At 43.8% G+C, this 21,985-nt stretch overlaps 2 protein-coding genes across 2 annotated transcripts; one reads left to right on the top strand and one right to left on the bottom strand.

Moving 5' to 3' along the window:
• The first annotated feature begins 1,311 nt into the window (after positions 1 to 1,311).
• nacad (NAC alpha domain containing) lies at positions 1,312 to 13,392 on the top strand. Its single transcript, XM_035618074.2, has 10 exons — positions 1,312 to 1,631; positions 4,412 to 4,719; positions 4,810 to 10,132; positions 10,311 to 10,559; positions 11,052 to 11,143; positions 11,491 to 11,559; positions 12,098 to 12,244; positions 12,332 to 12,466; positions 12,587 to 12,709; positions 13,248 to 13,392. Exons 1-10 carry the CDS (start codon positions 1,547 to 1,549, stop codon positions 13,260 to 13,262), a joined length of 6,546 nt encoding a protein of 2,181 aa, XP_035473967.2. The 5' UTR covers positions 1,312 to 1,546; the 3' UTR covers positions 13,263 to 13,392.
• Positions 13,393 to 14,198: 806 nt separating this feature from the next.
• glipr2l (GLI pathogenesis-related 2, like) lies at positions 14,199 to 18,433 on the bottom strand. The gene is made up of 5 exons (XM_035618490.2): positions 18,028 to 18,433; positions 17,281 to 17,389; positions 15,981 to 16,084; positions 15,405 to 15,482; positions 14,199 to 14,942 (listed from the first exon to the last, which is right to left on the bottom strand). Exons 1-5 carry the CDS (start codon positions 18,038 to 18,040, stop codon positions 14,776 to 14,778), a joined length of 471 nt encoding a protein of 156 aa, XP_035474383.1. The 5' UTR covers positions 18,041 to 18,433; the 3' UTR covers positions 14,199 to 14,775.
• Positions 18,434 to 21,985: the final 3,552 nt, after the last annotated feature.

Below are 21,985 nucleotides of genomic sequence, written 5' to 3'. Positions count from 1 at the left end.
GCAGAGGAGAGAAAAACAAACTGAATGGGAGCCGAAGGATAATACAAAGCCACAGTAGCAAGAGAGTTAACAGGCAACAACAGACAGAAAAAATAATTGTTACTCTGAAAAACAATCACGATGAAGATGCACTGTTGTCTGCCCCATTCTTCCCTATGATCAAGCTCAGCTTTAGACCATTTGAATGGATCTCTGTGGGCATGAGTAGCTGTGTATTCAGACAAGGCTAATGAACAGAGTATAATGAACTATATTCAACATTGGAATGTGAAGAAAACAGTGTAGTATTATTGTTCCCCAACACATAAAAAAACTACAGTATGTTATGATGAAATAAACTGTCTACCGTTCAGTATTGATGAGAGCTCAGAGCACAATGTGAATTTTGATAAGCTGTCATCTTTTCACCAGCTATATTTGTTGACATCAACACACGGAGGCTGTTGGACATTATCCGGTAAAGCGGCATTCACTTTTGCTGATCTGGCACTGTTACATGGGAAGTTTTGGGTTGTCATGGAAACAACCATTGCTGTTCATTTGACTCACTGCTGCTGCTGCCGCCTCCATCACTTTCTATTTCCATCTACTTTTCCCTCACCAGTTATCTATAAAATTGGAGAGTGAGCCAGAGGAGAACAAGCAGGGATGCTGGAGAGGTTGTCAAGATGGAGAGCAGAAACAGATGCCCTGGCTGCCCTCAGGGTAACGTCTCCCTGTTGATTCCTCGGGGATGCAATCAGAGCAGGAAGCAGAAGGTATAATGTTAGGTTTTGCTTCTGCCCTTTTGACCCTCTGTGTTGTAAGTTTGCCTTTCCCCTGTTAGTTTTGTTTTCCTTGAATCCGTCTCATCCTCCTGATTGTCCTATCATCCTCTTGTTTTTGCAGTACCTTTAATATCCTCCAAGGTTGAGGGCAGCACTGGCTGAGCAGTGGAAATCTGCTGACATCATCTCCCACCATCCAGTCATTGCTTGGCTGGGAGAGAAAGAGGTGGGGCAGAGAAAAGGGAGAGAGATAAAGGGAGGAGGGAGGGAAGCAGGAATTAGGCATCAAGAGAGAATACTGCAGCTCTCTCTCAGATTTTATACACACACACACACACACACACACACACACACACACACATTTAGATGAACTGGATCATGAGGCTGTAAAAACACACGCCCACAACAGCAGCATCACTGTGCTGCACCACAGAGACAGACCAGCATACACCCCATCTCTCCCTCTCCTTCATTCTGTCTCTGTCTGTCTCATTATACTGCTTTATACACACACACACACACACACACACACACACACACACACACACACACACACACACACACACACACAGATAGACACGTGCTGCAGCCTGCAGGGAAGCTCTGAATGTTGGGTCGCTGAGCATTCAGTCCCCCCCACCCCTACCCCCCACACCTCCTCTTCTTCTCTGCTTTCTCCCTCTCACTCTCCCTCTCTCACTCCCTCTCCCCGTTCACCTTGCCTGTTCCGGCTGTGTGGTTTATTGTTGCATCAGAGCCAAAGACAGCCAGCAAGCAGCATGCCGGGGGAGAGCACTCACAGATCTGTCCCTGCTGACAAGCATCCAGAGCAGGGAGCGGAGGAGACAGGGCTCCCCGGACCAGGTAGGACATCTGGGGTTGCGGATGGACAAGGGAGAACTGAGCAGATAGAACTATGATCGAACACAGAGACTAGGACACCATTGGAAAGCGTGAAAGAGCTGTTGTGTGGCGAAGGTAGATTGGGTTAAATTGTTTGGGGCAGGAGGGGAGAAAGGGGAGAGTTAGCAGGATAGAGAGCTTGGCCCATGTATACCTCTGGACCACTGGAAGTATACGACATATTCTGCTTAAAAACTGCCATGTGGGGAACTGCCAGTTTGAACCTGTTCATTCTCAGACTGTATGTATGTAGACATATGCAATGAGTACTGTAAACTGTGATTCAGCTGCATGTGAGCCTCCTTACTGTAAACCGCATGTGGTTTCCCCCTCCAGCTCCCAGCTATTAGCTGCCTGTCCAATGCCCCCACCCCAAAGCTGTCAACTCCCACTGCACCTCTATGCACTCCTCAAAACGAAATCCCAACTAACAAACAATATCCCATTATATCTCAGTTTGAATCTCCCTGTCGTACGAATCCCAGCCCTGTCTCCCCTCCACCTCTAACCCTGGCCTCCTTACCCCTGTCCCCCTTAAAGCCCCCAGTGCAACCCCATCCACTCCCCCATCTCTCCATCAGTTTTGCAAGCTGTAAGGAAACTACAGAGTAGCTCCTCCCTTCCCCCAGCCTCAGCAGGAACATGACACAGCAGCATGGCAGAGCACATAAACACAACCGCACAAGAATCAGCCTCTGTCTTTTATATTTCCAACTATTTCAAAAAATATTGTCAATTAATACCTGGTGTTGTTGCAATGTATCTGAAGTTTGGAAAGTAAATAAGCGGTAAGGTAGAGAGAGCCATGGGAATAGGTACAGTAAGGTTAGATCAGTGCAGATGAGAGATTGGGAGGGTCAGGATTTTATTAATGTTGCCTTAATTTGTTAGGCACAAACGGTCAGTGAAAATGTCCTCACTGGAGCAAAGTGACAATTACTGCATTACTTGGCTTCTGTGAGTACAGTGTATATTATTGTAAACACCTGAAATTATGATGGATAACCGATAGTTAAGACAGTTCCCTGCCTCATCTCCGTTGGTGGCAGGTTTTAAGATACATTACTGGTTTGAATGAATCTTTGTCCTGATCTGTTCTTAGGCTTGAAATTATTTTAAGCTTCCCTAGCCTGAATCTTGGCAGAAGGGGGACAAGAGATAATTGTCTCATCCTCTACACAACTTGTACAGTATTCTGGCACATAGTTGATGGGAATAATCAGAGGTTAGAGACGTGATGATGACTAATAAGAGGAAGGACAGATGGAGAAAGACAAAGAAGCATATGAGTCGGTTGGGGTGTCTCTTTTTCATGTTCAGCCTGAGCAGTAGCTGAAAAAGAGTCTCCCCGTTTGGGGCTGACAGCGCTGCAGCCTCTGTGACGCAGCTCCAATCTGCTCAGCTTGCTCCGGCCTACTCCTGCTACAGCAAGCCTGGTGCTCAGTTTCACTGTGTTCCCCCAGAGGAGACTCTGAGGCTGAGCAAAGAGAGGCAGACATCCACAGATATCTGCAGCACTGAGTCTGTGGCTAAGAGACAGAGGCCGCCAGTTACTGTATGCTAACAGACATCAGACATTATTTAGAAGCTTAGCAACAGCAGATCCCTTTCACTTTTGATTATAATTCATAGCATATAAGGGGAGAAGATACAATATTTTTTAAATGTGATCAATATATATTTAGTTTTGCTTGATTTTCTCCAAGTAAAGGGTAAACAGATGCCTTTTTATTAGGTCCTACAAGAGGAAACAAACACATTGTAAATACCTATTCTTATCATATTGTACAGTACTAAATATGTATGTTGGGTGCAGGAGATGGATTTTGTGCATCATTTACTGAGCATCTCTCTGATTAGTGGCATGACTCAGCACACACACACACACAAACACACCTAGAGCTTGTTATTGGGGCAGTGATCAGACAGGGCTGCTTAGTGCTGATGCTTGCATCCACCGCCATCGCAGGCAGGGCAGAAGAGCAGTGAGGGAGATGAGGCAAAGGAGTTTACATGGGAGTGGGAGATGGCAGTATATTCACATCTGAAAGGGCAACAAGGAGAGGCTTCTACTGTATGTGAATGTTCACATATGAAGCAGGTTTGAGGAGAGGATTAAATATTAAGGATTTAGAGAAAAATTCTGAAGGAGTGAGACAAAGGTACTGCTGGAGAGCAGAGTGGATTAGTAAGTGATATATATCGGTTCCTGGTAGAGCAAATGTGTATGTGAGTGTGTGTTTGTGGCTGGCACCAGGCACTTGTGTGTTATAATGGCCAATTAGCATGTGGACTGAGGTCATCGTGGCAATGGCCCAGATAAGAAAGAAAATTAAGATCCTGTTCCCTCCCTTTGTGTTACAGCCTAGAGAAAGAGGCTTAAATCACATCATCCAGAGATATTTCAGTGAATGTATAGTGTCGTGTTCTGGTAATCAATTCGACAAGATATTTGGAACTGAAGCAAATCAACAAGACTCCCTCAGTGCACCCCTGACCCAATTTCATTCCTTCACCCTGTCATTTTATGAATTCTCTATTCCTGGTGACAGTTAGGAAGCTTGATTTAGAAGCGCAAAAGGACAAAGGAGGCTGTAATCCAATAAGAGTTCCTTTCGCCTCTGGCCAATTGTGCAATTGTCCATCTTGATGCAGAAAGAAAAGGAGAGACATTACATATATATTCGTCAAAAGTATCTATTTGCCTCGTTATTTCAACTGCTCCTTCTCTTTATTTTCAGACATGACCAGACATCTGTCTACTGACTCTACCCCTAGTGACAGTGGCTCTTCTCCTAGTGACAGTGGCTCTTCTCCTAGTGATAGTGGTTCCAGCCCTTCTCCCAGTACTCCTCAGAAGCTACTCCCAGCATGCACCTCTCCATTTGGTCCGCGATTATTTCATGCATCAACTAGCTCTTCTGGAACTACAAGACCTCAGCCTGAAGGCTCTGACCATCGCAACACCTCTACGCCAAGATTGTCTGGAAAATTAGGTGGTCATGGACCATGTGGCCGCCATGTTCCTGTTAAGATGGAGAGAATCAAGGTTTGTGTTTTGTCTATATGAACATATTTGCAATTCTTTAGAAGATCTGCTGGAATATTTTAACATGTATGTACAATATGTTATTCCTAGGTCCTGACTGGTTCTGAGGTGGAGAGTGACTACCAAGAGCCACAAACCATTGAAACAAGGGTGGTGATGGGTCAAGAGACACTTCTCAAAACAACAGAGATCCAGAAAAGGAAACCTCATGTTGAACAAAATGTTCTGATTATCCCTTTGCCAGCTATCCCAAGCTTCTCAGATCCTCAGACACAAGCAAAAGAAACCCAGCTGGAAACCAGCAAAGAGGAAAGCCAAGACAAAAGCCCTGAAAAAAAACATGATCAGAAGAAAGACCCTCTGCAGCCCCCAACCAAACAACCAATCCCTTTTCACGAACCTCTATTCCCTTCTTCATCCTCCTCAGAGCCTGTCACAACTGATGACAGTTTGATAGACAACCAGGAAGAGGGTCAAACCTTCTCTCAAAATGAAGTGCCTTCTATCTCTTCTTCTGAGCCTTCCTGTCCAGTTGCTTTGTCCTTTTCTGAACCATCTTATGTGGTTGACCCTCTACGGGTGGGTATGCCCTCATCTATGGACCCGGACCTATATTATACTGCCCCCTCCACCCCGATCAAGATGGCTTCTCGATCTTTGCACCTTAAACATCATTCATATCCTGGCTCTCCAGCCTGCCCGCTCTCCCCTGGTTCTCCCTCAGACAGTGAGGACCTCTGTTCCCCCCTCACTTCTCCCTCTGGCTCTTATATCACAGCAGAGGGGGGTAGCTGGACCTCCTCTTACACATCTTCCACCTCACCCTCCACTTCTCCTAATCTGCTCCTTACAGAAGAAGCACAGGAGGCCCCTGCTAGCTTTGTGAGCTCCTTGTCAGAAATTGGAGATGAAGTTGGGGAGGAAAAGGGACAATTGGGACCAGAACGGGAGGAGGAAAAGGCAGACTTCTGCCCATTCCGTCCCGAGGGTCTTGTCATGAATTCACGGATAAGTATAACAGGGACAGTGATCCTCGAGGAGGAAGAGGCTCCAAAGGAAGAGGAGATCAAGATTCCAAGAGAAAGTTGTCGTCCATGCTGGGTGACTGAGAATACATCCCCGCTAAGGAGCAGTAGCAGCCATAGCAGTGACTCCCAGGAGGAGGGAGGAGAATCTGAAAGCTCACTCTGCCCACTGGAAGAGACTGGTTCAGGGAGAATAGAGTACTCTAGACCCATGCAGATGGGTCTAAAACTGCAACTGGAGGCATGTATGTCAGAGGAACATTATGGACAGATGGAAGACCATCCACAACCTGCCTTGACTCCTGACATGACCATGGCCTCATCTAGCCTCAGCCCTGACTCACCACTTACTCCCCTGGATGCCTTCTGTTCTGGAGCCTTTGATAGGCTCGGCCCCAGTTCTTTCATACTCTCCCAGGCCGCCTGTGCTGATGATATCCCAGAGGAGGAAAGGATGATCCCTGCCTCCCTCATTTCCTTTCCCCTTCACACTAGCCTCATCTTTAAGGCTGATTCAATGGAAATCACCCTTTTCCCCACAGAGGAAGAGAATGAAATAGGAGAGGTTCATGAACGAGATGAAGGAAAGGATGTTGATGCGTATGCAGCAGGAGAAGAGGAGGCAGATGTTGAAGATGATGATGATGATGATGATGATGATGATGATGATGAAGAGGATGATGATTATGATTTTGATGGTGATGGTGATGGTGATGGTGATGGCAATACCAATGATGCTGCTGACGGTAATGAAAATAATGAAGACGAGGCCAATGATGACCATGATGAGGAAGGTGAGGAAGCTAAAGTGGAGGTGAAAGTGGTGGAAGAGGTGGAAGAGAAGGTGCAGGAAGATAATGATGAGTTTAAAAGCAAGGCAGTAGGGGATCCTACAGATGAGGACAGTTCAGCATCGTTTCTTCATTCACTTTCAGAGACATCTATCAATGAGGGGTTGGATGAATCTTTCTGTTTTCAAGACGATACAGATGACTCCTTAGATTCTGCCTCCTATAATGGGGAGGAAGACGAACGTCTGTACAGCACTGAGAGGCATGCACAATCACTAGAACCCACATCAGTGGATCCACTCAATCCCACTGACATACAAACAAAAACTGAACAGGCATCTACCACCGGAACAGGTCCAAGTGAACCTCTGCAAAGACAACTGAGCAAAGACAAAATAGTGGATCATCCCAAAGCCAGTTGTCTTTCTGAAGCCATTGCTGCCCACACCCTGGACAACAATATAAAACTCAAACCTCTGGAACCTAAAACCTGTGGACCTCAGTCAGGCCCTGATCTAGAATCTACCATTGAAACAGTGAGCACAGAGGTAACAATGGATCACCAGAAACTATCTTGTCCGTCAGAAGCAATTTCTTGTCAACCAGAGTCCTCCAGCACTTTCAACCCACTTGAGGAAACAGACAGCCCTCATGCTAACCCCTCCACCACTCCTGTTGTCATTCATACTCCTCCTGACCCTGCTGATGACTTCCCCACCTCCCCTCCATCTGCCCCATCCACAACACAAGAGACAACAGAGCTTAACAGTCCAGTTCCTCTGGAAGAATTGGCTGAGGAAAGTCCCCAGATGAAAGATGCTGATTTAAAACAGAGCAATGATTATTCAGGGGAAAAGTCCACAGAAGAACCAGAAAGGGACTCTTTCAAATTGCTCATCAAGCCTCGTCATTATCGTCCAGAAAGCCACAGGACTGTTGGAGCGACTAGACTAGTATTATCAAAGTCTTTTTCCAATAAATCTGATGTGCCCAGAGGGGCAGAGGCCATGTATAGACCCATCATTCAGAGGGAATCTGACATTGAACTTGACCAGAAGAATGGGAATGCCCCAGCTGAGTCCATGACTGCAGAGTGTAGAAATACTGATTCCGGTCCTTCTATTAATATGGCCACCGCCACCAATGACTTAAATAAGGGTGTTCTCCTTTTGTCCTGTCCAAAGGACCCCAGTCCCAACCCCAGTAACATCCCAGTATCTGTCATCTCAGAACTTGCTGACAATATTGCCCTCACCCCTGAACACTGCACCGGTGACTCTGCCCAGGAGAACCTGAGGGAAAATACCCTGAGTACTGATGAGGGGGTGCTGGGAGCTGTTGGATCTCCACACTACCCGATTGCCATTTCACCCAAAAGGGAAAACTCAGAAACGGACACAAGCAGGGACATGGATCCTGGATCTGGAATGTGGTGTGGTGAAAGGTTGGGTTTAGGGTTAAGCCTGGGATTAGGTTCAGGGGCTGAGTTTGGTATCTGGGGAGCAGGACAGTCTCTGGAGAAGAGCTATGACTTAGAGGCAGAGAGTCTGCTCATGTGCGACACAGCCGGCCAAAGCACACAGATGGCTGTGGTTCCCAACATGACCAGTGAAGTGTATAAAAGTTATCACAATGATTTGGGTTCTGTTGTGGATGAGGAAGATAATAACAGTCTGTGTGGAAAGAGGGACCAAATGGCAGATGAGGAATTGTTGGAAGAGGTAGCTTCTGAGTCCAACTTGGCCTGTTGGAAGTCCATTGAGGAGATCTCAGAAGCAGGAGGGGGAGAGGATGGAAGCTCAAGATTCCCAGAGGACGATGTCAGTAATCTAAATACAGACAACGATGGCGATAACACAGAAACAAAAATACAAGACACTTGGAAGAATTCTAACAATAATAATGACTCTGCCTTTGATTCCTTGGAAAGTACCATGTGCGGCAGTTTGAATGCTCTATCAGAGGAAGTGAGATCCCAGAGTTTGAGTGTCAGTGTTAGAGAGTCTGCGTCTAATATTCCACTTGAAGAGATACCACCTCAGGTTTCTGTCACAATTGCTGATGAGGAGCAAGAATCAATAGACAGCTCTATTAACCAAACAGCAGACACAAAACACGCACCATCCTCAAAGAAAGGTGATTCTGTTGTTAAAGCTCACGTGGGCCCAGCAGCAACAAACCAACACTTTGGTTCGCCAAATAATTGTCATGCTCATCAAAAGTGTCAGACAATCACTCCAGAGAGTAATCCGGCATTTTCTTTGCCGCATGGATCCTTTGGCTCCTTTACTCCTAAATGTAAATCTAACGAATCCAGACAAAGTAGAGCTGGTAAAGGCAAGGTGGAAAATAATCTTTCTCTCTCAGAACTGGAGATTTTGAAACCTCAGACTGAAGGCCAAAAAAAAGGAGAAGTCACTGACAAACTTTTTGATGAGCCAAAGACTGAAGATTTCTTCAGAGGACAGCAATGTGTTGTTTGTAACTCAGGGGTAGAAAATGAGGAAGAAAAGGGGGAAGGGAGAGGTGAAGGGAAAGATAAGATGAACAAAACTGAAAGGAGAACCTCTCCTGTACAGAATAGACCAGAGCACGTTTCATGTCACGCCCCGAAGGTGGAACTTTGCACAGATAAACCAACTGCTGCTAAGAAAGGTAGGAGAGGGAGGCAGAACAAACATAGGGTATCACAGAGAGCCAGTCAGGCTGACTCCAGCCCTGAATCTGTTGATGAACCAAAGAATGATGATCCATTAAATACCACAGCAGATGGCCTGTCTAAAGGTACCACAGACCATGCTAAAACTAAGACAGATCGGACCGACAGCGCAGAATCTGGTTCACCGATGCAGGGAGATAACAGTCCCAGTCCTCATGTCAGAGGTCCTAGCTATGGATACTGCAATTCAACCACACATACTCCAGAGAACCTCAATGTTGTGGTGGCATTGAACCAAGAATTACAAGAGAAACAGGAAGTGCTTGATAACAGACCACTATCTGATAGTCAGAGAGGAATTACAGTAGACATTAATGACAACAACGTAGTTACTGGACACAGACCACTTACCGAGGATACAGTATCATGCTGCCCAACTCCACGTCCTTCCTCAGCCTCTCCAGATTCCTCCTCTTCCCCTCTACCTTGTGGCCCAACAGAGCCAGAGGATGATCTTTCCACACCTGTGCAGGAATCCCAACCTGTGCCCTCAGCCCAGCATCAGTCTCCACTACCGATGTGTCACACCACTCCTACCCTTTGCTCTACCTCCCCTACAACACTGCAAGCCCCCAATTCCAAATTTCCCCCCAACAACAGCAACCCCCAAGAGATCACTATTGTCCTTTCTACATCAGCTACATCTGCCACAAATGTCTCTTCACCCTCATTCTCCACTGCTATGCAGTTAAGCCTGTCCCGGCCAACCCAGGAATCATCTTCACCTGTGTCAGGGACTCAAGAATCAGCATGTGTTCAAGACCCTAATTCTCGTCTCCAGTCTCAGTCCTATATGCATACTTTGCCTAATCTCAACAATCAGTCTCACATACAAACCAAGAAAGGTTGCACATGGAGCACACAAGACAGGTGCAGAGGTGAGTACAGAAATTATGGCAAGTTAAAAACAATATAAGTCATAAAACAACAAAATAAAAGCTGAGAAGAGTTGGTAGAAGTGAGAGTGCCTTGTAAGTTAGAATGTGCACTGTATTCCCCTGGTCTGTTGGTTTTAGTGTTTGTTAAAATACAATCCTTTAATGTGTCCTCTGGAAGGTCCCAGTCTGGCTGAGGAGGAGACAGACAGTGAGGATGATGGCGGACTACCTCGACATGGTCTCAGATCCCAGCCCAGAGGAGTCGCAAGAATCAGAAATGGATTGTTGCAGAATGAGTCTGGTCCATCCAACCAACGGGAAATACAGCCTGTCTCTGCCCACCAAATGACCAACAGACAGTCTGGCTGTCCCATCAGCCACGGCCACAAGATTTCCGAAGAGATCGACATATCCTTCAAAAACAATTGTGAGTTTTTTCAATGATCCCGAACACAGAAATCCCCTAAATATTTTTTTGCTCTCTGTTGTACACTCCACCCGTCTCTCAGGTCATGAGAGAAGGGCGGAGTGTACATCTGCGATTGCTATTACTCCATGTTACACTTAGATGCGTTTGAATATGAATTCATAATACAGGTCAGAATGTCCTAACCTGTTTTTTTCTAACAGATAACAATGCAAGATACATAAATTCTCTACTTCATATAATTCAATGTTTAAATTATAGATATGCTTTCTTTATGCTTTTCCTATCAAACCATGTAAGATCCCATTGGATGAGGATTCATTTTCCATTGGCTAATTCAATTCCATGGTGCTGATTCATCAACATTGCACGAATGAGATAGACTTACTAATAACCTCATTACTTCTTCTATGGTGACGGCCATGGCAACAAGAATATGATTCACCTCACATACATGTATATTTTGTATGTGTTATGTATGTGTTTGTGTAGGTTCCATCATGGCTTCCTGTAATGAGTCTGAGAGTGAGGGGTCAGTGCCTGAGTTAGAGGGGCCAGAGCCACTGAGACCATCAGAGCACCGGGTGAGTCTGTCCATCCTGCTTGTATGAAAAATGAGTAAAATCCATCACATGTTAAACTTTATAGCATCAAGATTTTGACACACCAATGTCACAAATATGCAGAAACAGCGTGGCCCGAAAGTTGCCAATTTTTAATTGATTAAGTTTTACAATCTTGAATTTTTCATGAACTTAATACACGTTTCTCCTGTTGCTATAAATAAATATAATAAATAGAAACCTTTATCTTATTTTCGATAATATCAGCAAAAGAGGCGTATGGTAAATTAGCAAAACAGAAATATATATATATATAAAAAATTATACTGTAAAATAATAAATTAACTGGTATTCACTTTTTCCTTCAGTCTCTCTCCTCTGCAGATGAAGGGCTGAACAGACCGAAACAGAGTCGCAGTGAGAAGAAGGCTCGCAAGGTCAGATTACAGGCTGCACATGAATAAAGTGGTCAAAGATAATGACTGTGTCTCAAATTGCCGGGCACCTCAGTCAGCACACTCATGTACTATAGTACATTTGACTATGAATACAATATACTCCCTGGCGAGGTGCGTAGATTCTGACTGTTGTCCCAAATCAAACACAAACAATTAATGTGACCACAATTTAGTTGCCCGCCAAAATATCTGTCTTTTGCTTTGGTGGCTTGACTTAAAATGAACATTTACTTCCTTGTTTGTGCCTTCTGCGCCGTGTGACATTAGAGTTATACCACTTTCCATTATTTGAAAATACATTGGTGGTCAATCCCCTTTTTCACCTTTCCACCCTGCCACCTTTGAGGGTGTCCACCATACTTAGTTACCATACTTGTCAGTGTGCAAGTGTGAATATGGACATTCGCAAATAGAGACTGAGCAAACATTGGACACACATTATGACACCAGTATTTCATTTTTTGATTGCATTTTTGTCTTTACTTCTCACTCTACCCGCTGCTGTGTGTGTATGCAGGCCATGTCTAAACTGGGTCTAAAGCCAGTCCATGGTGTGACCAGAATCACCATAAGGAAGTCCAAGAGTATCTTGTTTGTCATCAGCAGACCAGATGTATTCAAAAGCCCTGCGTCAGACATATACATTGTATTTGGAGAGGCAAAGGTAAGTCTTTCTTTCTTTCTGTCTTTCTTTCTGTCTTTCCTTAACCTACAGTACATGTGTCTTCTCATCCCTCTCCGCTCCTCTCAGATTGAGGACCTGTCTCAGCAGGCTCACAAAGCAGCTGCTGAGAAATTCAAGGTGCCTGTGACGTCTTCCCCCTTGGCCCCACCGATCCCACCCAGCCTCACCATCAAGGAAGAGAGCGAAGAGGAGGAAGAGGAGGTGCTGTGACCCCTAACACCTATGTATCACACTTACTTCAGTATAGTTGCTGCAGTCCTCTTTACAATATTTGATTCTGTTTTCTAATCCTTTATCTCTTTCTTTCCTCCAATACGTCAGGTGGATGAGGGAGGTCTGGAGCAGAGAGACATTGAGCTGGTGATGGCTCAGGCCAATGTGTCACGAGCCAAGGCCGTCCGTGCGCTGAAACATAACAAGAATGACATTGTGAATGCTATCATGGTGAGGAGGAAGGAGGGGGAAGGAGGGGGCAAGACAGGGAGAGAGTAAGAAAGTAGAAGGAGGGAAGCTGGTGAAAAAAAGAAAGAATTAATGAGTCATAGCGAGTTAGGGGGGAGTGCATTGTCGAGTTGGGGAATGGTGGGGTAGCGGGGTGGTAGAGAAGAATAGCAAAGGACAATTTCAAGTACAATTTCTCCCCGGTAACTGAGCGACCTCCACTTTCGTGTGGACACCAGTGATGCTTTCTGGCCACTAGATGGCAGCAAATAACTCGCAGTGAGATAACTGCTGGAGTTGTTTAGTATCACTGGTAAATGTTGGCTGAGAGTAAAAACACATCCTGTAATTCCCAGACAGTTTAGTTTATTTTAGGCAGTGTAACATATCCTAGACTGTCTCATGTGTTGTACAACGGAAGACACATATTCTAGTTTTCAAAAAGAAAAGCAGCAATGATTTTCTCATCATCTGAATTTGAATTTTTCATTATTTATTTTTTCTCTTTCTATGTCTAATCCGTCTTTACTTTTCCTTACAGGAGCTTACCATGTGAGTGGAGACCAATTTGAATCCAGCCCCTCTTCTTTCAGCCTATAAAGCCTAAATGCCACTGACTCATCTGTATCGCTGCTACTGTATGTTGCATCCCCAATATCTGCTAAATAAAGTCTGTTCCAACGTGGGCTGTGGCTGAACCATGATACTGATTTTACTGACAAGATTGCAGATAGTTTGAACATTAGGTGTAGCACATTTTAACTTTATGCAAATTCACTAGGCCTGCAATACATTTAATCCTTTTTTTAAAAACTCTGTTTTCAGAGTTTAGACTAGAGTACAAGTGTCCGAATTCCAAAAGTAAATGTTTAGAATAATTTTATTTTATCTTATGCATAAGTGTAAAATATATTAAGCATATAAAATGTTACGTTTAAGGTTAAAGCGAAACAACATTTGTAAAATAAATGAAATTACTCTCAAATTATTGATAACAACATAGTTCGAATTATTGTTTTTGTTACTGCTCAAAGCTAAAAGGCCTCTTTTTTCATCTATATCCCAAATTCGAAATATATGGGAATATACAGAATACTTGTAATTTATACAGTAGCAGAGATGTGCAAAGCTTTTCATGACATGCTGTTTAAGTGTAGACTGTGTGAAATATGGGCTTATAAACATATTTTGTAGTAATGACACTTTTTGGAAAAAACAGGCTGCACTGTTGAGATTACAATTACATATATAATTCTTTCATTGTTTTGCAGAGACAGTCTGCAGATATTAAAGAAATACCTTGCACTGCTGTATTAGTATCGGAAAATCTTGGACTTTCGAAAAACATGCTCATTCCTCTGTGTAAATGCTTACTTTGTCCAAAATGTTCATTTTCCATGGAAGGGGTGTACTTTGCCATCAAACTCTGTGCCATACATTGAAAAAAGAAAAAAAAAAGAAGCATACAAAACTTTTCTTCTGCTTTTCAGTCTTCAGTTACATGCATGGACAAATGTCAATTTATTGTACAAAATTGATTAGAGTAAAAAAATACACACCTTCGGATGGGCATGGGGGGGTTGTTTTGACAAGTGGCAAAATCACAAACACATACCAAGAAGGTTGAGTCATCAGCTTCAAATTACAATGACTCCACATGTAAACGTGAGTTCTCTGCATTTTGACTGAATTAGTTTGCATTCTTACACAGACACAGATGTGAGATCATGGTATATTTAAATGTGTAATAAAATGTAAAAGTACTGGAATGAATTAATGAAATACTGTCACAGCCAGTGTAAATGACCATCGAGTTTACACAACCTACATGGTCACTGCACATGTTGTTAGCAATGTCAAAGAGTACCACTTCATTTCAAATGCTGTATCATACACTTAACTCAATGCCCAAGCGCATTTCGTACCAGACTGTAATCTTGGTTTGTACTGGGCAAGAAATTGGTGCTCTCCTGAGTGTTCTCCACAGCAGTGCAGGCAGATAACATCCCTCTGTGAGAAAGGAATAAACGCCTTTCGGCTTGAGTCAAGTCTTGGGGATCTTGTCATCTTTATGGAGTGGTTTTCGCCGGCAGAATGTTGTTTTCAAAGTGTCCCTGGTTGGTGATGTTCCCAGCTGGGAAGTATCTCGCTACCACGAAGGAAGAGCCGTCCGATGCAGTGGCCTTACCCACACCCAGCTTTTTACTGCTCTTCCACACCATTGCTGTGAAATGGCCTGTAGATGTAGATAGTGACGAGAGAAAAAGGAAAGACGTGAAAGACGGTGAAGGCAGCAGAAGATGGAGTGTGAGTGAGTTAGAAACTGTTAGGACAAAGTTGAAGCTGAGTGCGCCCAGACTTAAGTTTTCCTCTAAATATTTATAGATGAAAGAATCTTAATTTGTCTCTAACTCAACATTTTCCAAACTCTTTGTACTCCCTCTACGCTTCATTGCTCTCTTTATCTTTCAGGCAACTTTACATGAATCAGTGTGAATCAATGCGATGAATGATCAACTTCATGTGTCATCAAGAGGGACTCATGTACACTGGAGCCTGAGACTGTTGGAAACCATCTGGAGGACTTGAGGAAGACTGGGCCTTTGCAGGACTGGGATCTCCCCTGTGGCCGGTCAAGGTTGCCTCCGACTGATACATAAAAGGAAGTGAGACAGGCGGACAGAGGTGAGAATCTCACCAGTTCCAGAAGAGAATCCAGGGCGGCTGAAATTGTACTGTTTGACTTCTTCATACCAGCGGTCTGCCACATCCTTCCCTGCGCGGCCACAGGACAAAGCAGACAGCCTCAACTTAAACGACAATCAAGCCAGTCGTGCGTCGTACACATTAAATCATAGTGACCAACAAGGTAAGACCATTGCACCCCGCAGCTACAAATCCCATTTGGTTTCACGCTATCTCCAGTGCTGCGCTTTTTTCCCCACCCAATGCAGCACACTGTTCTGAATCACACAGTCCCGTGTTGACATAGTTCTGCTGTGAGTCATGGTGTCTGAGGTCTCGCATATAGTTCGAAGTAGACGGGAAATAGATCCCAGCTGTTCACTTGCAGGGTGGGAAAGTCAGCATAGAGCATCTTCTTTAAGCCCCACAGATTAAATTAGCATTTATACTGAGGGATGGGATTTATTACATGCTGTTGCATGTATGTCCTGCATACACACAAGTACCTCAGGGTTTAAGTCTGGCTAAGTGTGTGACAAAGGACGAGCAATAAGCATTTATACTAGGTGGTAGGTAAGTGCGTATGTACCTGATTGGTCATAGGATGCCCATGCCAGATTCTCTCCACAACTCCCTCTACTGGATTCCACACTGTGTTTCAGGATCCTCGTGCTGGCCAGACTTTCAGCATAACTATGGACAGAGATGAAAAAAAGTCAATGGGCAGATTACCAGAATACGCTCTTCTACAGCTCATCACTTCTTCACACTTCTTCACACCTCCGAGATAAAGAGAACATACACAATTCAAACTGCAGTATGTGCTGTAGAGGTACAGGTAAACGTACTTAGGGTCAAGGGTGACCAAACCTTTTCTGTAAGGGCCTCCTCTCTTTTGAACCATCTCCCTGATAAGAACCGTCTGGCGAACTCTTTATCCTCTTTTAAATCTCTCTTAAAGACACATTCATATAAACGTGCTTTCTCAGGACTTGGATTCTGATTTTGTAATTCAAATTCAATCATTCAATGTAAATTCAATCATTTCAAGTTTTTAAAAACGTTTCCCCCTGATCTTACTTACTATTTTGTTTTGTTTTCACCCTTCTCAACTGTAACATTTCCCCCCTTATTTTTCTGCTCTAATGTTGACCAATGTGCGATCTTCTAACGCCTTTTGATCGTTTCGTCTTGTTTGCCTTCAGTTCTTTATTGTTTTAACTTGTAAAGCACCTTGTGTCTATGTTTTGGAAAGTGCTATAAAGATAAACTTTATTATTACTCTTATAAAAAGATTAATTTAAAGAGTCCTCATCAACAGAGGGGCAGATTTTTTATCAGTAATGTTAGTACATACTGTAGCTTTAGGTCTCTTCTCTTTCAGTACATTAAAAAGTGAAGAACAAATATTTATTTCCCCCAAATATGGAAATCATTGTGCTTTGAATCTTAGTGTACAGTTTCACATCAAGTACCATAAAACTAGATGTTGTTTGCACAATCAAACATTCTCCCGGAAATGGACATGATAATCCAGATTATGCAAGACAGCTGCCTCTATCCTTCCTGGGCAGCAATAAACAGATTTCGCAATAACTTCTTTTGAGTTTATTTGGAGCTAATGAGACACACAGTCTGGAAATTAAGTCTCATTAAAAGCTCATTTGAAAGAGATGTCAGCGTAGCTGCAATTATTGGCGACGAATTGTCACCATAGCCTCTTATCACGATAAAAATAAACCAAAGATCCTTGATATTTTGTTACTATTGCATTTGACAGGCAGGACTGGAGCTGTGACTGTTACCCAGAGCGTTTGACAGTGACTGGTGGGCTCAGCGCTCCCTGCTAATTAGGTTTTCTAATTTAGTCTGTGTGTGCATTAACCCACCGGGCAGCCTCTCTGCTCAACTTGTGGCTCAGCTTCAGCGGTGGAGCCTGGTGCTTCCCCCTGTACTCATTGTGGCACTGCAGGACCTCCTGAGCAAACTGCTTCGAGGCTGAGAGGACACAGAGGACAGAGGCAGAGGGGTGAGACAAATCTGACAAAGGAGACATGATGGGGCAACATGAAGACACATACACACACACACACACACACACACACACGTGAACAGAGAACAAAACCTGAGCTGAAATCTGAGTTTCGCGTCGCGCCACCGACAGACTGTACCAGCAAAGGGGGTGAGTTTTCGCTCAATGACACATGATGGATGCAGAGTAGTAAACGTCATCCCCATCGGCCCCCCCTACCCCTACCCCCCTCTGCCTGGTGCCTATCACTCACTGGCCTTTTCATAAGTCCTACAATCTCTCGAGTGCTCGCACACAATAGGCACATTCAAAACGGTCACACAGAAACAATACAAACACCAGTGCTGCCAGCATTTACTCAGCATGCTGCAGGATGAGTCAGAGTAAAAACAAAGCCATGCATCTTACTGGAAACCACCTCTGACGAGGGAAAGAATATAGTGAGGAGGAATACAAAAGAAAACTGAAATTTGATTTGCAGTTCCGGGTGTTCTCCGTCCTGCTTGTTAAGTTACCAAAGCTCACAAACACAAGCAGATACACTGAGGCACTCACAGGTTCACCGGCTGCTAAGTTCAGTCACAGATCACTAAGTTCCACTCACCTGACTTCCCCATGGTGTGGACAAAGGAAGCCTCTCAGAGTGATCAGCAGCACGTTTGAACAAAAGCAGCCTCTCCTCTGTCTTCTGGTCTTCTGCCCCCTCTCTCTCTTTCTCTCTGCGTCTTCCTCTGTTGCCTGCTCCCTCTCCCTGTCGATCTTGCAGTGCTGTAATGCTGATGCTCTGGAACAGCTGCTAATGTTTTTCTATCCTGGCTCTTTTTTCGTACGACCTGGAACTTGAGTCAACGTGCAAAGTTGCCCCCTTCAGCTCTGTGTCTGGATGTAGTGATCGTCAGGCAACATGCTTCTTCCTCAAACTTTTGTTTCAATTCATGTGCTATGACCTGTCTGTCTGTTTGCCTGTCTGCCTGTCTCTCTTGTGGCCACACCCACTACTAACTGCATGTCCTGCATCTTTATGGCCTGGAGGAGGACACACCCACTGTGTCCATACGCTCCTACAAGTCAAAGGGTGGCCCCTACGATGGTTGGTGACATCATCACTGTGAGACACATGCTAATAAGCCATATATGGGCATATGTCTCACAGACAAATATGCTCGGCAGCCACAGGCAGGACGTGGCTCTTTCTCCTTCACATACATTACTGTACGTGGCTCCTGAAGTGAAAACTGACAGAGGTCATATGAGTGCACAATGTACACAATACTGCTGTTTCACCTTTCAAAACACTTAAACTTTCACTAGAGCAGATATTTGCTTTGGTCATTATAAATAAGCAGAACTTCAATGTATCAGCACCAAAGTGCTGTGATCATGAAACTGCTCAGTGTGAGACAGTGTTAGGCCCGAATCAATCGCGGTCAGTGAACACACACATTACAGCTACTGTGTTAATATCAGTTATCGCATAATGTGAATGTAGCCTACCCCTAGGCCTACGGGAGATTAAAACAGCTACTGAATGGGATCTTTATACCGTCATTCATAATCCTCAGAGGATGAATCCCGCCAGGCGAGGCGGCATTCACCACCACAGTCGGGCTCATGCTGAGCAGTGGTGGTCGCTGCAGGGGAAGACAACATTTTACTTACATATAAACCAAATATTACCACAGCTGTAACTTTTTTTTGCGCAAATGCACATTATATCTCTGTGAAACATTTCAAATGTTCTGAGAAGTCACAGCTTCACAAAGTGGCTAACATGGGTGTAGAAACTTAGTCTAGTGGCATATTTTCTCCAAGCCACATTTTGTTATCTGCTGTCTTTTGTTCTGTGAATACAAGAAATCATAATTCCAGAGACAATTTCATTAATTTCTCATATTATGGTGATTGAAAAAGAAAACATGAAGAAGACAATTAATCACTGCCTGAATTGCTGATGCATCACTGAAAAAAGAAAAGCATGGTGTTATGATTCTGAGTCATCATCAGCCCATGTTGACATTTGCGTACATTTCCTGAAGTATTCATATGTATGCAATTTTCTCTCTATGCACAGTCATACCTCCATGTACCTCTGCTTTTGGCAGCTGTCCGATACAAGGGAGAGTTGCTTCTGAGATACAGTACAAACATTCATTCATGAATCGTCAATTAAAAATAACATTGGGTCCAAAAGGAAATGTATATTCCAATTAGAGAGATAATGCAGGTTTAATTCTGGATAGAAATAACCACTAAAATCTGATTTAAAATTGTGTTATTATTATTATCATTATTATTATTATTATACATGAGACAAAACTGGAGCTGGAAGTATTTCCTGTGGGATCAACCACAAATTTTTGTTAAAGTGGGCATCATGAGTTTTTAAATTCGGTTTTCATTCAGATGTTGTATTGCATTGGGAGGTGTTCCCTTGCCAACTCTGTCTTTAGTCCCTTTCTCATGTAATGACTTAATTTGCCACAAGGTGGGACTATCAGCACAGGCACAGAACACGGACGTGTGTTGGACTATTAGTCACACTAAGTGCAACTAATGACATCTTGGTTTCATAATATGAGTGGACATGCTGGGATTCATGTGAAAAGTCAAGCCACTTGATTTCTCATTAGCTGGATAGTGCTATCTCAACAAATTGATTTCCTCCCTGCCTCCTCCCACCATCCGCAGAGTGATGGGACAGGACAGCTGGTGGAAGACATTTACATAGTGGTCTGAAGAACTCGGAGACGTTACAGCCATACATCTTAATTCTTACCAATTAAGATGGCCGTGTGTGAATTCGTGTGTGTGTATGTGGTGCGAAGGCATGTATTGGTGTGTGTGTGCGCACATGTACTTGGAGGGATGGTAATGTGATTTACAGAGAGGGCCCCTTTTAGAGGGACAGTACAGACATTGATCCATGCAGATATTACATCATTTATCTCTGCACATTGGCTATATCTGCTGTACTTATTGCTGGGCTCCACTCCCTGTCAGCTGTGACATCGCTCCTTCGCTTCTCTCCTCCCCATCACTTTCCCTCTGCCTCTCTTCCCCTCCTTCCACCCCTCCAATCTGTAATCTTTTTTTCACCTGAAGCTCTTGATGAAAATCTTCCAGCAGATCCATAAAATAAGAAAAGGAACACCAAATTCTTTCTGGGCCAGAGATAATTTCCCATTCCTGTCATGAATGCGGAAGGATGTGGATTAATGGCAAAAGAAATGTGAAATTACACAAAAACTAGGACTGTAAGTGCACTTGGTTGCATATAATTCCTCTTTAGCAGTCCCAGGAGAAAATGTGAGGACTTTTTAATAACTCCTTCCATTCACCTCCATCCTCATTAAGAGGTCTAGTTGAGTGAAAACCCAGAGATTTACCGAGAGGGTGTTGAGAGGATTGATCTCAGCAGAGAGAAAGAGGAGTGAGGGAGTTGCACATTTACGACGGAGTTTGTTGGAAGCTCTCTCTCTCCAGAGCTCCGCTCCAGAATTTGACACATCAAGAAGCCTTTAAAATGTGTCATTAGTGCAACTGTTCCACCGAGGACAGATGATTCTGTGGGTTAAGAGGAGTTAATCACCTGTCAATCAAACCTCATCAGGCCGCTTCTACGGATGAGGCGCTGTACAAATCTCATCATATTTAGGGAGCTTTCAATTAAACTGATACAGGCAGGGAGACGGATGCAGAGAGGAGAGAGTGACAGTGCGAGCAGGGGGCAACCTGGGAGGGAGGGAGAGGAAGAAAAACGGGGCAACAGGGAGCCAGAGACAGTAAGAAGGGCTGGACGACTCCTGTCTGACACTAAGCAGCAGAAATGTAATGTCTTAAAAGGCCATCACAGTCAATAAAGTTCCTAATGTGCTTAAAGCAATTACGGTGTCCGGAGAAGAGCAGAGTGCATGCAGGATATTAACCTCAGTAACCCGCTGTATCTGGTCCATAATTACATTATCCTCACATCCTCATACAGACACACATGCAGACATCCAAGCACGCACACTTATGTATTAATACATGTTTACAGGAAGTGTGTGTTGAACTTGCTATCTCTGCTGCTCAGCGCTGGTAACTGTACCGAGTAATGTGTGTTTGACCTTGACAGTGATTGACATGTTATTTTTTTATAGCAAGGAGACAGTTTGTCAACATCCTGTAGGTCTATATGAATCCATTTGAAGGGAAATGAACAGCTCTCTCACAGTGTCAGTGGTGTCTCCTTCTCTCTATCAACATTTTAGGTGACAATTTATTTCAAGGGTTCTGTAGTTGAGTATAGTTTCCTGTAAAATAACTGATTCGCGAGTGTTAAGTTCCAGGAAGGCTCCTGGAAACGTATGTGTAACGAAGAGCTTGTTCTCGGAAGAAACACTGGTGTCTGAGTAAATCATCTCAATAAATGAATTCTGAGATGGATATGATCACATTTCTATATTTATATATATATATTAAAAATGAGAAGTTGTTTCAAGGAAATTCCTTTTGCCTACAGTGCATACTCACCTCAACAGCTCAGAAATATGTCTTCGGATTACTTAGTTTACGAAACTTAA

The sequence above is a fragment of the Scophthalmus maximus genome, chromosome 1 (genome assembly GCF_022379125.1).
Source record: "Scophthalmus maximus strain ysfricsl-2021 chromosome 1, ASM2237912v1, whole genome shotgun sequence".
In the NCBI taxonomy this organism is placed as follows: Eukaryota; Metazoa; Chordata; class Actinopteri; order Pleuronectiformes; family Scophthalmidae; genus Scophthalmus; species Scophthalmus maximus.
This window is presented reverse-complemented; position numbering and strand designations above follow the sequence as displayed.